The 17,641-nt window shown below is 44.8% G+C and overlaps 1 protein-coding gene across 2 annotated transcripts; it reads left to right on the forward strand.

Moving 5' to 3' along the window:
- Nucleotides 1-594: 594 nt before the first annotated feature.
- On the forward strand, nt 595-16,336 carry LOC131918670 (uncharacterized). 2 transcript variants are annotated; one of them, XR_009381052.1, is made up of 3 exons: nt 595-643; nt 1,184-1,314; nt 16,067-16,336. XR_009381052.1 is itself a non-coding variant. In XM_059272883.1 (2 exons), the coding sequence occupies exon 2, from the start codon at nt 1,545-1,547 to the stop codon at nt 2,958-2,960; it is 1,416 nt and encodes a 471-aa protein (XP_059128866.1). In that variant the 5' UTR covers nt 595-643; nt 1,184-1,544; the 3' UTR covers nt 2,961-4,016. The 2 variants fall into 2 exon arrangements, 1 of the variants encoding a protein (XP_059128866.1); XM_059272883.1 differs by lacking the exon at nt 16,067-16,336 and having other exon boundaries at nt 1,184-4,016.
- The last annotated feature ends 1,305 nt before the right edge of the window (nt 16,337-17,641 follow it).

Raw genomic sequence — 17,641 nt, forward strand, 5'->3', positions numbered from 1 at the left:
ACCTGCAGCTACATTGGACTGCCTCCAGCCCCATGTATGTATGCTATATACTGTTTATGCTACCAGGCTAAGCAGATTTCTGCACAAGGGATCTCTCTCTGTCTCTCTCTCTTCCTCCCTCCCTGACTCCCCCTTCCCCCCTTTTCACTGTCTCTTCTTTAGTTTTTTGAGACAGGGTTTCTTTGTGTAGCCCTAGATGTCCCAGAAGTCCCTCTATAGACCGGGCCTGGCCTCGAACTTAGAGATCAGTGTGCCACCACCGCCAGGCACTTAACTGATCTTCTCTATCCAATTCTGGCCACCAGGGCAGAAAGACAATGGCCTGTCGCTTTAAGAACCTGGTGGGAGTCGCTTCCTCTTTCCTCTGCCTTGCCGGCGTCTCTCTGGGTAACGGCGGCTCGGGGCGACCACCCCTTTCTCCACACACAGCTGTACTACGGGTTTGTTGTCCCATCCGTCATAGAGCCGCGGCCTCTGATTGGCTCCTGCGCTTCGGGACCGCCCACCGTGGGCGGGAATAGGGAGAAAGGAGTTTGTTGGCGGGCTCGGAACGGTCCGGTTCCGGGAGAGACTCGGGGCTGCGGCGGTGCCCGCGGCGGCGGCGGCAGCGGCAGCTGGGACTTCCCGCGCGTGGGCCGGCACGGTGAGTACTGTGTTGGGACCTGGCGGAACGTGGCCGCCGTGATCGGGACTTGCCACCCGCATGGCCACCCTGCGGCAGGAGCCGGCCTGCAGCGTGTGCGGCCGAGGGTCCGGCTTCCTGGGTCCGGGAATTTGGGTGGAGAAAGCCCCGGAGCGCCATGTAAGAGCAACAGCCATGTTGAAACTTAGGCAAAACTAAGTTCCCGGTTCTCGGCACTCGCCTGCCCCCGCCGGCTCCATAGCCTCAAGGCGTTTTGTACCCGATGGTCCAAGGAGAGTTCCACAGCTGCCGCGTTCTCTTTCTGTAAACCCGCCTGCTTGCAAAATCTCCGTCCGTGGGGTCTCGTCCTGTGAGAGAGGTGCTCGGGGCTGTTCTCTCGAACCCTGCCTGTCTTAGGGGGAAGACAGCCGCCACAGAGGCGGCTGGGCACAGGCTGAGATGGTCTTTGTGCTTATTCAGTGGGATTAACGTTTGGAGGCTTGGGTGATATAAGACCCCTTACCCAAATTCAGATCTCAGACCCTTCTCTTCCAACCCCAGGGACTGGAGTCACTTCCCATGGGGTGTGCCCCTTGAGACATTCCAAGAGCCGCGGCTCGCTTTCGGTTTGGCTGGCCCAAGGCTACATCAAAAGAAAACCAGTAAGCACCTGTGTGAGGAGGCCTCTGTGGGTAAGTCATAGTTTTCCTTATATGACATCTGGTCCTGGTTCTGTTGGGATCCCATTTAGGGACAGTGAGGTGTTTTAATAGACACATGAACTCCTGTCCAGGGATCTAAGGAGAAGTCACACTGCCTGCCTGGTTCTTGGCCCCCTGTGCCCTTTCTGTTTTGTCTTTTCTGTCTCTTTTTCCTGCGTTCTGTGGTTTGGACTTTGGACTTTCAGTGACTGGTCGACAAAATGGGAAATAAGACTAGTAAAGTTGATACTCCCCTAAACTGTGTACTGGACAATTTTGATGAACTTTACACCCGTAGTGTTAAGAAGTGTTATAACTACCGTATTACCAAGAAACGTCTCCGGACCTTCTGTCAATATACATGGCCCATGTTCGAGGGCAAATGGCCCTCTGGGGGCACCTTCGATCCCCAGGTGGCATGGGCCGTAGTAGATGCTGTCCGCAGATTACCTGGCCAGCAGAACCAAATTGGATACATTTTGCCTTGGGCAGAAGCAACATCTAATCCACCGCCATGGATGAAGGTTTATATGGTCAGAAATGGCCTTCCTCATTCCCCATCGCCTCACCTCCCTCAGCCCCCACCTCAACCCAAACCTGTAAGACATCCCCCACCTCAACCCAAACCTGTAACACACACCCCACCTCAACCCAAACCTGTAAACCCTCCCCCACCTCAACCCAAACCCCTAACACATCCCCCACCTCAACCCCCACCCCAAGCTCTACCCCCGCCCTCTGATGCCTGTGTGCCTTTTACCAGCACTGATCTTTATAACCAGAACATCCAGAACCCTCCTTTCAGCACAACGCGGAGCTATATAGCCTATGAGCCTTTAACCACCAGGGATCTTCTGAACTGGAAGGTGCAGTGCCCCCCTTTTAGTACAGACCCAAAGCCCCTAATCTCTCTAGTTGAATTGATCTTCCTCATCCACCGTCCTACTTGGGATGAGTGTCAAATCATCTTATATATCCTCTTCACAAAGTGGGAGAGGGAACGGATTCTGACGAATGCAGCCAAAGAACTTTGTGGAATGGATGTCCTGCCTACACAGAGACCAGACTGGAACTATAGGACAGAGGAAGGTAGGAGGTTACTCAGTGATTACCACCAGGCTTTGCTTAATGGACTAAAACGGGCAGCCCGGAAGCCCACTAACTTTTCCAAGGTGACAGATACAAAACAAGGTCCAAAGGAACCACCGTCAGTGTTTCTCGACCGCCTCCTGGAGGCGTACCGTGAATATACAGCCATAGATCCAGATGACCCAGCAAACCGCTTCACGATTAACCTGAGCTTCGTAGCCCAGTCTTCCCCAGACATACGTAAAGAAATTCAAAGAATGGATCGATTTTTTGAGATGAGTAGGTCAGAATTATTGCAAGTAGCCCAGGAAGTGTTTGACAATAGAGAGACTGAAAAACAAATTCAGCTGTTGAAGAATGTGATCTATGGGCAACATTCCTGTGGCTCCTTCAGTTCTGGCCAAACAACATACAACAGAAGGGGGAGGCCCCTGCGAAGAGACCAGTGTGCTTACTGCAAGGAATTGGGGCACTGGAAACATGAATGCCCCAAACAGAGATGGGTAGGTCCTCCCTGGCCAAGGCCACGTTTGGCTTTAGGACAATAGTGGGGCCATAGCTTTTTCAAATTAGACCCCCAGGAGTCTATGGTAATAATCCTTTCAATTAGTACCAACCTGTAAACTTCCTAGTCGATATGGGGGCTTCACAATTGGTATTACAAAACCCCTAGGGCCTCTTGCCATTCAAACAATGGAAATGCAGGGGCCAACAGGGGAAGTCAGAAAATCTAAATGGACTACAACATGGACTGTTAATCTGGGAGAGAGGGCAATGATTCATTCCTTGTTTGCCTTGAATGTGCCCATTCCCTTTGCTGGGAAGTGACATCCTAAGCAAGCTCCAGGCAACCATCTCATTCTCAGGAGATAAGCTAGGGTGCCTAGCCACAATCCTGACCATTACTTGTCCCTTAATCCGGTAGTACCTCCTTCTTTTTCTCCTCTAGGGTCTGACCCACGCCCCTGAGGGGAGATTAAAAGAGCAACTGATCAGGGATGTTCTTGCTGTCTGAGCCAAAACCAGTCCTGGTCTGGTTAAGCATGTGTTGCCAGTTATAGTTCAGCTGACTTCTGAGGCCGTGCCCATCCGAGTCAGACAGTATCCCATCAGTACAGAGACCAGAGAGGGAATCAAGATACATCTCAGTTGCCTCCTCAAGACAGGCATACTCATTCCATGCCAGTCAGCCTGGAACACCCCTACTACCAGTCCAAAAGCCTGGGACCAACACTATCAACCAGTACAGGATTTAAGGGGAGTGAATAAGCAGGAAGAAACCTATTTGCCCAACTGTTGCTAACCCTCTTTATACTCTGCTCAGCATGCTGCTGCCTGAGCAGGTTTATACGGTACTGGATCTAAGGGATGCATCTTTCTCTATTCCCTTGTCAAAACTAAGTCAGCCTATCTTTACATTTGAATGTGCTGACCCTGAACTGAGAATATCAGGGCAAATGACCTGGACCGGATTACCTCAGGGGTTCAGCAGTTCCCCTACCATCTTGGATGAAGCCCTCAACCAGGACTTAAGTCTCTTCTGCAATGAGTATCCAAAAGTTACCTTACTCCAGTATGTGGATGATTTGTTGCTGGGAGCAAAATTTAAGGAGGACTGTTTAGCTACTCAGGATCTCTTTAAGAACTCTGGCTCAACTAGGCTATCAAGTTTCCACAGAGAAAGCTCAAATTTGCTCACTGTGGGTCACCTATTTGGGATATGAATTAAAGGAGAAAGACTATTATCAAAGGCCTGCATAGAAGTCATAATTTGAACCCCTACTCAAACCACAAAGAGGCAGATTAGAGAGTTCCTGGGAGCTATTGTGTATTGCTGCCTCTGGATACCCAGGTTTGCTGAAATTGCCAGACCCTTGTACTCAGCCATGGCAGGGGCTAACACCCCTTTGGAGTACACTGAGGAAAGTTAGCAGGTCTTAAAAGGCGCTTATGCAGGCTTCTGCCTTAGCTCTTCCTGACACCTCCAAGCCCTTCCACCTCTATGTCCATGAGAGAAAGGACATTGCCAAAGGAGTCCTGACCCAAGCCCTGGGTCCCTGGAAAAGGCCAGTTGCCTACATTTCAACAAGATTGGATCCTGTGGCCTCAGGATGGTCCCCTTGTCTACAAGCCGTAGCAGCTACCAATCCTTGTAAAGGAGGCAGACAAACTTACCCTGGGACAGAATCTGACCATAATCTGACACATGCATTAAGACTCTCATTAAGAGATGATACTGCTGGATGTCTAATGCTCCTCTAACCCTATACCAGGCCCTTCTCCTAAATAAGGATAGATTGGCTTTTGACAAATCCATGGCTATCAACCTTGCTACCCTATTCCTGGACAGTGACCCTCAGGAAATCATACATGATTGCCTGAAGATCCAGAATGTCATTCAGGGTAGCCAGCTGGACCTCATTTGCCAAGAGCCATCCCTGGTGGGGTAGGTCCTAGAAGAGGATGTAAGGAGTTGACGACAGGAGGAGGTAAGCCAGGCCATGGTGATTGGGAGGATCTTGCAGCCTGACTGACTAGCAGCCAGAGTTCTTCTTTATTTATATAAACTTAGTAAGCTGAGATGCATCATGATGTCCAAAACACAGATCATATCATTTTTTGTTTTAGACATGTGTTTCACTTCCTTTTGCTCATCTTTCAGTCATCATTAATAAACTGTGACAGACAGAGTTATCATTTTAATCATTTTTCCTAAGTTTTTTTTTGGTTTTTTTTTTTCCGTTTTTTGAGGCAGCGTTTCTCTGTGTAGTTTTGCGCCTTTCTTGGAACTCACTTGGTAGCCCAGGCTAGCCTCAAACTCACAGAGATCCGCCTGGTTCTGCCTCCCGAGTGCTGGGATTAAAGGCGTGTGCCACCACTGCCCAGCTTTTCCTAAGGTTTGACATCATTAATAAACAGAGCTACCATTCTTACTCATTAATCCTATAACCTAATTTTTGAGAATCTAGAGGCATATGATAGCCTGTTCTCAGCTATCTAGCTGACTAGCTTTTGTGGTTACAAGGACATTAGACCAAAACAAAGTCTTCAAGGCAGCCAGGCATATTGCCATGTCCCAAGCAGTGTATTATTAACTCCATGGTCAGTGTGCCCAAGAAAAATCCTCAGGCTTAAGCTGTTCAAATTCTGGCATAATACAATGTTTATATTTTATATCTTCATAGAATTTGTGTATATGCCTAATTCTGGCATTCTGTTGTTCCTTAGTCATGTGATATCACAGTGGCTCTGCATGTGCTAACTTTCCTAAGAAAGGGAGGCCCTGACATCTCATTCTTTTATTATCTTTGCACTCCATACTTTGCTCATCAATATAAGTCTTTGTGTAGGGCTAAGGTAACTTCAGCTAATCTAACTTTGTTGCTTTATATGCCGCATAATTGCCTGAGTGTATAATGGGACAGGGCTTATAATCTGACCTGTGGCCAACTCCTCTAGCCCACCAAATCTTGTTGACCTTTTTACATTTACTTTGTTTTGAATATCTTGTTCCTGTGTAAGTACAGGGACATATGTTTCAAGAATGTCTCATAGCCTCCTAAAGAGACCTCTAGCTTCTTTATGTGAGTCACAGTCTCCAAGGCATGAGGAAGAACTTCAAGTACATGAAGAAGACCTTCAAGTAGAACTTATCTCTCCCAATCTTTGGTTATTGGGACATCAGGAGGTACTTCAAAACATCTCAAATTGCTGCTTGACCTGCACTCAGGTAAATGCAAAAAATGGATATGTTGCCCCAAGGGCACCAAAGTCAAGGTTCTGTATCTGATGAATTTGGGGAATTGGACTTTACTGAAATCAAACAAGGGTCATAGGGATATAAATATTTGCTAGTCTTTATCAACACTGTTTTGGTAAGATAGAGAGAGGCCTTTCCAACCTGAATGGAAACGACCCAGATAGTAACTAAGAAATTAGTGATGGAAATCATACCCAGATTTGGCCTCCCCTCAACTCTGGGGTCTGACAGTGACCTGGCCTTCATGGCTAAACTGTCTCAAATGACTACAGAAGCCCTCAATATAAATTGGAAACTACATTGCATGTATTATCCTCAGAGTTCAGGATGGATAGATAGATAGATAGATAGATAGATAGATAGATAGATAGATAGATAGATAAAATGAATGGAACCTTAAAAGAAATTCTCCTAAATATGTTGGTAACTTGGTTGACCTCTTGTCTTTGGACCTGCTAAGGGCCTGTTGCGCCTCCTCCTGGGAAAAACTGCTCCATATGAAATAATTTATGGATGGCCACCCCCAATGGTCCCCAGAGTACATAAAGAGCTATTAACAGATTACCTAATCTCTTAATTCCTAAAGAGATTATATTTAACTCTGGATAAGAGCTTTCCTCAAGTCCAGGCTGTCCAGCTGGTCAGGCACTGCCTGCCTGACTACTGGTTCCAACCTGGTGACACTGTTCTATTCTAGACCAACGTTTCAAAACTGACTGCATGGAACTAAGATGAAAAGGCCCCAAATTGTGATTCTCTGGGTGCCCAATGCTGTTAAGGTTCGTAGTGCCTCTCAAGAAGGCACCAGAGGATCCTGTGGAAGAGGGGAGGGTTGTCAAAAATGAAAAGTGACTGAATAGGATCCCCTCAAAGTTAAGATCTCTAAGGTTTACTGTTTTGCTACTGACTTTCCTTTTTTACTCTTTTCCTTAGACTATGGAAGCCATAAAGTTAGTCTTGATCTGTTGGGTTATGTTTTTACCCTTGAGCTTCAGCTATAATAACCCACATAGATCAACCACTTGCAAATGGGAAGTTAGATGTTGTCCACCATTGTAACTTCCAATCAGCCTAATCTGAAAGCTGATTACTGCAAACTCTGTCCCTTCCTACTTGGAATGGGCTGTGGATATTTACAATTGGGAAAAAAACAAAACAAACAAAAACTTGGAAAGCATCCTGGTTTATGCCTGTCCAGCCCAGGGAAGCAGGTTCTGCCGAAGTACCAATGCCTATCTTTATGCCTCTTTGGGATACAAAACTAACCCTCTGGAAGACAGAACATGATTTTTTTAAAAAAGACTTATTTATTGTATATACGGAAGAGGGCGCCAGATCTCATTACAGATGGTTGTAAGCTACCACGTAGGTGCTGGGAATTGAACTCAGGACCTCTGGAAGAGCAGTCTGTGCTCTTAACCTCTGAGCCATCTCTCCAGCCCCCAAGAACATGATATTTTTACCACAACTCCCAACCCCTCTAAAACCAACTCTAATTGTCAGTTGAGGTCATTGTAACATTGTATCTTCCAACTTAAATCTGGAACATTTGTGATTCTTCTGAAAATTCACATTGGAATGTAGGAAGAACTTGGGGAATTAGGCTATATGCAGTTGGACTGGATCCTGCTTCCTCAATTACCATTCAGTGATATTCGGTAAGAAGAACCTAAACATAGGTCCCAGTAGAGACCTCCCTATACCCCAGGTTCTTCCAGTACACCTATGTTCCAAAGACTCACCAACTACTGTCTTGCCTGTTCTAACCTCCCTGAGCCATCTCCAAAATCTCTGTCTCATGTCATAAGAGACGCCTGATATGGGACAGAAGAAAAATCAAAATTGAGGGACTATTCTATTGCCATAATCTCATAGTCCTTTGGTTTTATTTTGACTCTTTAAAACGTGTTTTTTTTTTTTTTTTGTTTGTTTGTTTGTTTTTTTTTGCTTTTTAAGACAGGGTTTCTCTGTGTAGCTTTGGAGCCTGTTCTGGAACTTGCTCTGTAGACCAGGGTGGCCTCGAACTCACAGAGATCCACCTGGCTCTGACTCCTGAGTGCTGGGATTAAAGGCATGTGCCACCACCACCCAGTCTTAGGAATTAGGTTTTTATACTCTGGATGTATTTAACAAACTGTGGTCCTTTAATCTCTTTTAGATCTGCTGCATATGACATTTAAAATGTTTAAGTTTTCTGCAGTGAACTGTGACCATTTCTAACAGCAACCTTTGAAGTCTCCAAAAGGATGATGGGGCCCCACAACAATCTAAGCTGACAAACACCACCCAAAGATCGGTTTTGGACTCCAAAGTCAAGGTGGCTAGCTGAGATGGTCCAGCCTCACAGACTACTCTATCCAGGACTTGAGATAAGCCCCCTGCACTTTCCCATCACACAGAGACTGGACAACAAGTGATACAGCTAGCTCTCCCAGGACTTGACAATTGTCCCAATTTTCTCAGGGTCCCCTAAAGATGCCATCGCCCCCAGACAGCAGGAAGCAATTTTAAGAACACGACGCCCACATTCCCAAGAGGTGGGGTGGGTGGTTTTTGGTTGTTTAGTGGGTTATGGATATTTATCTTCATTTATGGGGGTTGGTTACATTGTGGAGGTTGGTAATGGTCTGGAAAAAAGATGAATAAAAAAGATTAGATTCAGGGAACTCATTCTGAAAAAAAAAGGGGGGGATATAGAAATGATAGGATAAAAGGTAGATTATTGAATCTACTTTTAAACCAAAAAAGCAACTACTAGTCTTAAATATTTTATATTGCTATGGATTTTTTATATATTGATACAAATTTGAAGTTATTTTTGTTATGCTGTATAGATATTTCTACTTTGGTTTAAGACATTTTTGTATATTGGTACAAATTTAAGGTTATTTTTGTTAGAACATACTGTACACATGCTTCTATTCTTGCTTAAGGTATTATACCTCTACAGCTCATTTAACAATGTAATATAAATTTCTAGTCCTTGAAAGTTATTTTTACAAACTATTTAGGATAATAAAGAAGTACAGGTTAGTAATTAGTCACTTATTACAATCAAACGTGTAGTCATGTTAGGTATGTTTTCAAGGTCAAACATAAATTTTAGATAGATAGGTGGTCTTCAAACACTTCAGAGATCATCAGAATATGGCATTTAAGATGTTTTAATAATATAAGGTTTTTTGATGACAATGAGACGTGTCTGTTCCTGGCAGCACCAATCTACTTCAGAGAAGATAATGGGCATCAAAGAACCTCCATGTGGAGTTTGCTTTCTTTGTGGCAAAAGCTAGCCTGGCTACTGGGCAAAAAACTGCCTTTGCCTTGACTTCTGACAGTATGCTGTCCAAATTGGACAAACAGGACACAAAAGAAAGTGACTGTCAAACTTTGCCAAGACAAGGAGGGACAGTCCTTCAAAATTCCTGCTTCACAGAAAATTCTGTCAGATAATTCTAGGCCTGTAGGCTGAAGATGGATGCCCCAACGTTACAGAGGAACCTTGGGTGACTGTCCAGGCAGCCAGCTGTTTCTGTCATTTCTTAGTTTTGGAAGTTGTTTGCTCTGTACTTCCTGTTTACTAAGTTAATATGTCCTTCTCAGGTCTCTGATGGAGTTGAAGACTAGATAGTTAATAGTTTTTCTTGTTACCAAATTCAGAAAAAAAAACTCACAAAAGAGGTGTAAAGTGTATAAGGTTGAGAGACATAAAAGGATAGTTTTGGGTTGGTGATACAAGTTAGGATAGAAAGTGAATTAGGCATAACACTTTGGACTCACCAAGATAGGATAGATAATGGAGTATTTTCTCTGAATTTGCCAAATGCAAGTGTATTGGACATTGTGAATGTAATTCTTACATGTTAATTGTTCTTATTGTCTATAGTTTTCTTATGTTAGAATTAAAACCTTTATTTAGACAAAAAATGTGAAATGTGGACTATTCCTTTACACTGTGTGAATATATATGTATGTCTCTGTGATTGGTTTAATAAAAAAGCTGACTGACCAGTAGCTGGACAGGTAGTGTTTAGACGGGAGAGATAAACTGAGAGAATGCTGAGAAGAAAAAGGGTGGAGTCTGGGAGTCAGAAACAGATGCAGAGAGAAGCAAGATGGGCATACCATCCTGAGAAAATATACCAAGCCACGTGGCAAGGCATAGATAAGAAACATGGGTTAATTTAAAATTTAAGAGTTATCTAGTAACAAGCCTGAGTTATTGGTTGATCCTTTATGATTAATATTAAGCCTCTGTGTGGTTACTTGGCAGCAGCTGGTGTACAGAAACTTCTGCCTACAACCTCTGCCTATCCTCTGGCTGAAGTTCCACTTCTGAGTATGCAAATGGTAACATTTCCTCAGCCATTCTACACCTAACATGATGAAGGACTGTTGGCTCTGCCTCAACCCCAAACCCTCATTATGTAGGAATGGCTTACAGTCTTGTGACAAGCCTCTGCTGGTGTTCCTGGTTCCCAGCCCAAGCTAACCCTATGTAATGGACAAGGACTATGTTCATGTCAAAATCACCAGGCTCTTTGGTTTCTCCCTATTTGGATAATTGTACAGCCATCATTCAGAACCTGACTACCACAGGTACAGGTACTGAGAGTCAGCAACTATTCCTTTCCTCCTGTTGATGGATATACCTATGGTATCACACAGTGCCTGTTGGTCTCCTGCATTGAACACAGGGCACATCTGCTTTTTTATGTCCTCATTCATATCCTTCCTCAAGTTGATATTTATGATGGGGACAAAGGCATCCTGAATCTAGCCATGACACTTGACCACCCTTGACTAAAATGGGTGGTTTCCATATTAGTTCCACTCCTTTTTTTTTTTTTTCTTTTGAAACTAGAACATTTACTTTATGACTGATTGAAATCCTCAAGATGAACTGGATGCTACAACAGCTGCCCTCTTGGGTTTATGTGTTGTCCCTTCACGGAATTCATATCTGAATCACTCTTAATGAATGCAGCGATTGCAGGATCTTGTAGCATTAGGAATATCAGCCTTGGTCCTGCAAGATCAAGGGTTCAAAACTCTTAACAGTAAAGTTGAACAGGATTTAGGGTTCTTAAAGGCCTCAGTCTGTAGATTGGAAACATCAGGTGGATTCTCTGGTAGAAATAGTTTTATAAAACAGAAGAGGCCATAACTTACTCTTTATGAAGCAAAGAGGGCTATGCGTGACTCTAGGAGAAACTAGAGCTGTGGTAAGAAACAATCTTAAAACCAAATACTTAAAAAAAAAAAAAAAAGCCAAATATGTAGTCCAACAATTGGTACCAATCCCTATTTTACTGGTCACTCTGGCTAACCACCCTTGTTTTAGTTGCTTCAGGTCCCCTAATACGTTCTCCTGATGTTCCTTACGATCTTCTAGTGTATTACATTTTTTTTTCTTCTGCCAAATAGAGAATGCTAAAATACTTGCCCTTTGCTGGCACTTGCAACCGTTATAATAGTTAGAAATGGAAGCTCCTGATGAAGGATTTTACAGGGGTCCATAAGACAAGGGAGGAATGAGAAACCAGCCCCACTCCATTTTAAGACCAGGAGCCATTTTGAGACTCCAGCTATGTCAGATTTCTGTTTACTTTAAAACTTAAAGTTTCAAGTTTCTGTTTCTTGGAATTAGGCTGCACCCCACTCCATAACTGCAGAATGTTCTGTACCAGATGTTTCAGGAAGACTTTTGTCTTAGGGTTTTATTGCTGTGAAGCAACACCATGACTGTGGCAACTCTTATAAAGGAAAACATTTCATTGGAGCTGGCTTACAGTTTCAGAGGTTTAGTTCATTATTCATCATAGCGTGAAGCATGGCAGCATCCAGGTAAACATGGTGCTGGAGAGGTAGCTGAAAAGTTCTACATCTGGATCTGAGGGCATTGGGCAGAGACTTGGCTTGGGCTTTTGAGACTTCAAAGCTCATCCCCTGGTGACATACACCTCCAACAAAGCCACACCTACACCAACAAGGCCACACTTCCTAATTGTGCCACTCCTTGTAAGCCTATGGGGGCCTTTTTCTTTCAAACCACTGTAATTTCCTTAACTGCCTGGTTATGCCACTTGCAATATCCCCTTCCCTTCAGTTTTGTCTTCTAAAAGAGGTATGGGAAAAATAGCTTAGGGCTGTCCTCCAGAATCCCATTTTCGGGGTAGACAGCTGCCAGGCTGGCTCTGCTCTACACAGAATAAAGTTCGCTTTAACTTGGCCATATTTGTGGTCAGTGGTCTTTATCCTTATTTGGTGGGATTAACAGATTAATAGGGCCTTCCCCAGGAGCACTCTCAGCCTAGCTTGGGTACCTTCCTCTCCTTTTCTCTAGAGCTTCTACCAAGGGAATTAATTGTTTTGTGAATGGATGTTGCCTGGGTGCTGCAACCCTCCCCCTGGGAGTAGTTGATTCATTGAGTCTACTATCTTCAAAAACTTACTGTTGATCCTACCTTGAGGAAGCTGCTTCTCTTTGAGGATGTAAACAGCACCCCTGTTCCAGGAAAAAGGTACCTGTGTTGCTGGTTCCAATTGAAGGCCAAAGGGCAAAACAAAGGAAGACTGGACAGTGGTGCCTGGCTATGGCCGGCCACACACGATCCTTTTGTGTTCGAAGGTGCTGGTCAAGGGAGAAGTGGTGACACTCCCAGAGTTCACACTCCTGCCTACCCAGGTGGTGGCCAAGCTGGCAGGGCTTCAGCAAGCCTTCCTTGCTCTACCTTCCCATGTGTATTACCCGGCCTCCAGAACGCCACTGTGGTCTGCAGGCTCCCACTTGACTGTTCTTTATCGTTCGATCAGAAGCTTCTTTTTCCTTTTGGAGAATTGTGCTTCCTAAGATGCCAGACATCTGTGGGTACAACTTCAAACCTTTGCATTTCAAGGACCCTAAAGTGCATTTCAACAGTATAAGCTAAGAAATTTCTTTAATTTTTAGTCTTGTGATGTAGTCAGGCCGGCCTTGAACTTGGGACCCTCTGATCCCAGTATGAGAGCCAAAGTTAGGTTTTAAGTTTTAATTACTGTGCCTAAGAGATCCATGAAACAAAAATGCCTAGAAGCCGTTTGCCCAAGAACAGATACGTCCCTGAAATGCTGGAGGCTATTGTTTATGGGAGATAGCAAGCCATGTTTCACTCCCTTAAACACATCTGTTTGACTCAACTGTACCAGGTATGCTTGATCACATGTAAGTAGGAGGTATGTAGGCAGGAAATGCATCAGGATGTATGCTTGCCCTTGATTGGATGTAGGCAGGAGGAATGCAGGCAGGAAGTACATCAGCATGTATAATTTACCTTGATTGGACCTGATGGGAAATATGGTGGCCTTATGTGGTTGCCTTTTTAAGCCTCTGCGAAATGTGACCCATCACCATTTTCTGGGAACCCATGAATGAACCTGGCTAGAGTCTATCATCCTGACCAGTATTTAATTAAAGTTTGCTTCAAATTTGGCTCAAGCTGGCAGTGATGACGCATGCCTTTAATCCCAGCACCTAGGAGTCAGAGGCAGGTGGATCTCTGTGAATTTGAGGCCAGCCTGGTCTACAGAATGAGTTCCAGGACAGGCTTCAAAGCTACACAGAGAAACCCTGTTTCGAAAAACCAAATAAAAACAAAAACTTTTGTTTGGTTCACAATTGTGGTACTGGTCTTATTCTCACCTGGAGGATTGACACCAGCCTTTTTTAAGTGCTGGGGTTATAAGCAAGTGCCACCCATACACCCAAAGGATGCTAGAGCATACCACGAAGACATTTGTTCAACTATGTTCAGAGCAGCAGCATTCATAATAGCCAGAACCTGGAAACAGCCTAGATGCCCCTCAATCAAAGAATGGATAAAGAAAATGTGGTAGATAGACACAATGGAGTACTACTCAGCCATAAAAAAAACAGTGACAGCATGAAATTTGCAGGCAAATGGATGGAACTAGAAAATATCCTGAGTGACAGACGTGGTATGTAGTCACTCATAAGTGGATACTAGATGTAAAGCAAAGGACAATCAGACTACAACATGTGAAGGCATAGACTTAACTTTACAGACTCCATCTTAGGGAAGGGCCACCATCTTAGACCATCTGGTGACCGGGGGTTGAACTCAGTTCTAGGAATAACCTCAGGAATGTGCTGTGACAGTGAAATTCGAACAGATACCCTAGAAGCAGCCAATTAGGAAACATGGCAGTAAAAATTAACAAGATCCAGATGTTCCTGCAGACATTCTATCAATGGTTTATGCAGATATCCTGTCAGCAGATTGTGATTTTGAGTCAAAAGTTTAACTAATAGTTTCAAAAATCACCTTGCCCCATATTCCATTACCCAATCGCAAAACGCCGCGGCATGTAACTCCTGGGTTGTGTTTTGTTTTTTTTTTTAAACTCTCCCACTCCTGAGCTTGGGGCTACATTCTTCCCATCGGTGGCATCGGAGCATAGGGCTGCGGACTGGATTTGAATCTGACTATAAAGGCCCTTGTGTGTTTGCATCAGAACCAGCTCTTTGGTGGTCTGTTGGGTTTTTGCAACATGGTGAAAGACCCCGCTTATAGCAGGCTTTTACTTAGCATAAGAAACGCCATTCCGCAAGGCAAGTACCAGAAAAACAGGGCGTCCTTGGCCTAATTGCAAAATGTACGTTTAGATAAACCACTTGGCATAAACTATAATCAGCCAGCTGCAAAAGCCTGGGACCAAGGAAACACCCACCCTGACCACCCGGCCTTGGGAGAGAAACCGTTGAGTCAAAATAAGATATCTATGATTGGCCACCTGGCCTTGGGGAATGAACAGTTGGGCTGGGAAAACACCCACAAGGCCAAGTCAGCCACACACATCAATTTCCGAGAATTGAAAATATGTCCCCAAGTTCACCCTGGCCTTATTTGAATCAACCAATGGGAACCCTGTAACTATGCTTCTCGCTTCTGTAACCGCGCTTCTGCCCCCAGGATCCTATAAAAAGTCCCCCTTACCCTAGGAAGGCGCACAAGTCCTCTGAGAGACTTTGTCGCCCCAGGTACTTGTGTATCTGAATAAACCCTCTTGCTGTTTGCATCTGATCTGTGGTTTCGGTGTGTTCCTTGGACTTGGGGTCTCTCCTGAGGGAAGATCTCCTCCGGGGGTCTTTCAATGGATACAACATTTGGTGCATTGTTCAGGAACCCCCATAACCCATGGACTCCAAAGTGCAGGGTCCCTGACCAGCCAGTAAGTGTCTCTAAGTGTGGGTCTGTCCTGTCTGTCTAGTTTTGTTTCTGTGGTGGGCCTAAGTCGGTGATTACAATCAGAGCGAACATGCTGCAGGACCGTGATCACAAAGGGCTGGAAGATGTTCCAGACCCCTGTGGTGGAGGTGGAGAGCCCCACATCTGTTTGTTTGAGGATGGAGAGCCTCAGATCAGGATGGTATTTGGATGCACAAGTGGGTCGCCCCCACAACATGGCAGCAAACCATCATTCTCTTTGACACTCTGCTTTCAGTCTCTTTGGGGCAAGCCTTTCTCTTGTTCCCTTGGTGGTCTGTGGTGTCTGTGTTTCTCTGTACTTGTGTTTCTGACAGCAACGAATGCTATGAGACAGACAACTTCTCTGGACTTACTCTTAACTCACTACCAAGATGTTAACACACATGCTCATAATCTTTCAATTCTGATTTAAAAGTCTAAACTTGTCACCTTTTGCAGGTCAGAATGGCTGGCAATCAACATTGGCTGGCCTCCCAAGGGAACCTTTGACGTGGTCCTTACGGGGCAATGAAGGAAGTTGTCTTCAGACTACGAGTGGGGCATCCCAACCAAGTGCCCTACATAGTGGTTTTTAGAGACAGTAGAGAACCCCCCTTCCTGGATTAAACCATTCTTGCCCCAACAGGTTATGGTCCTGGCTGCTGCTGACAAAGACTTACCCGTGAAGGCTCCTTCAGCTCCTAAGCCGGAGGCCCTTCAAGGAAGCAACACAGAGGAAAAGATCTCACCACCACCACCCTTATACCACCGATCCTGGTGCAGCCATCCCAGTGCCAGCCCCCACTCCCACCCCCTGCCAGTTCAGCTGGCTCCTCTGCCAACCCTGAATGCTCCGCCTCTGGGGCAAGAGAGGGACTGGCTTACAGATGTAGGGGAGATAGCCCTGATCCTGGCACAACACCAGGAACCCCAACCAGGATGGGAGTCAACTATACCACTACTCTTTGCCACTAGTGATCTTTACAATTGGAGACCCCAAAATGCACCCTTCTCAGAAAAACCTAAGAAGCTGATTAGCCTCTTTGAGACAGTTCTCTTCACCCATCTCCCTGTTGAGAGCCACTGGTAGCAAAAGTCCATGAGAGTATTCAGCAGTGCCAACTAGAGTTCAGAAGGTCAACCTATCAGAACTAAGGGTTCTGTTAGAGGAAACCATCAAGCAAGGCGTTAGGGAATTCCTGCCTTTTGAATGAACTGGCTGTCTCTTGTAAACTTCTATGCAATAACAGCTATGAATCTCCCCATTTACCGTGCATCTCTGGGTTATGTGTACATGTAATCTCACGATTGCATCTCAATCTTGGGCACAACTTTCCCTATACATTTGGGATAATTGGATAATTGTCCCCAGCTGTGTTTGTTCTCCAGACAAAAGTATTTCAGCTAAGATACCTTTTTCCAAGGACAAAACTGTGCACAGATAAACATTAGCCATCTCACCCACAGAAAAAAGAACCACTAGCAATTAAATCCTCAACTCCTTACCTTCACCCCAGGTTATTTATACAAGACCCTAACTTAAGAGATTTACCGCTCACATTCCTGGGGTGATGTTTTAGCCATTTGCTAGTTACTGAGTTAAGGTAGTTACTTCCTACTGACCCAAGGAGATTGCTGTCAAGGCCAGGCAGGTGATAGGTGCCAAGCTTCTTTCTTGAGCAGATTAAGTTTTAATTCCTCCAGCCAGGTGCTATTCCTCGATTCCCTAAGTGATCTTAGCCTTTAGTTGACCCTACCAGAGAACTCCCCTTTAGTCACTCCCCTTTTGGGTTGTAATTGGAAGCAGACATTTATTGCTTTATGTGTGGATCCTTGTCACCTCTCTCTGCGACCCTGAAAACTTCAAGCCACACATTGCTTTGCCAAAGAATTACTGTTTATATATACTGGTTACCTCACAGCAGAAGGGAGCTGATTGAGAAGAACAGAGATGAGGACGGAGACGGAAAGAACTAGGGAGACGTCAGAGAACAGCAGAAGAGCACCGACAACAGGAGGGACTGAGAGGACCTACGTATGAGAACAGAAAAGAAACTGTGTAGATACAATTGACTTCAAAAAATAAAGTGAATGGACTAACGAACTCTGTGCTTAGATTTATTTGATACCCTTCAGGTTAGAATCCTCAGCTGGTTGTTAGACTCTTCCACAGACCCTGGGAGTAAACAATATAGGCTGGACCTGTTATTGTTTACGTTAT

The sequence above is a fragment of the Peromyscus eremicus genome, chromosome 1 (genome assembly GCF_949786415.1).
Source record: "Peromyscus eremicus chromosome 1, PerEre_H2_v1, whole genome shotgun sequence".
Classification (NCBI taxonomy): Eukaryota; Metazoa; Chordata; class Mammalia; order Rodentia; family Cricetidae; genus Peromyscus; species Peromyscus eremicus.

Bases quoted from the DNA above. Each gene is read 5' to 3' on its own strand.
- LOC131918670 (XM_059272883.1), top strand. From the start codon at position 1,545: ATGGGAAATAAGACTAGTAAAGTTGATACTCCCCTAAACTGTGTACTG.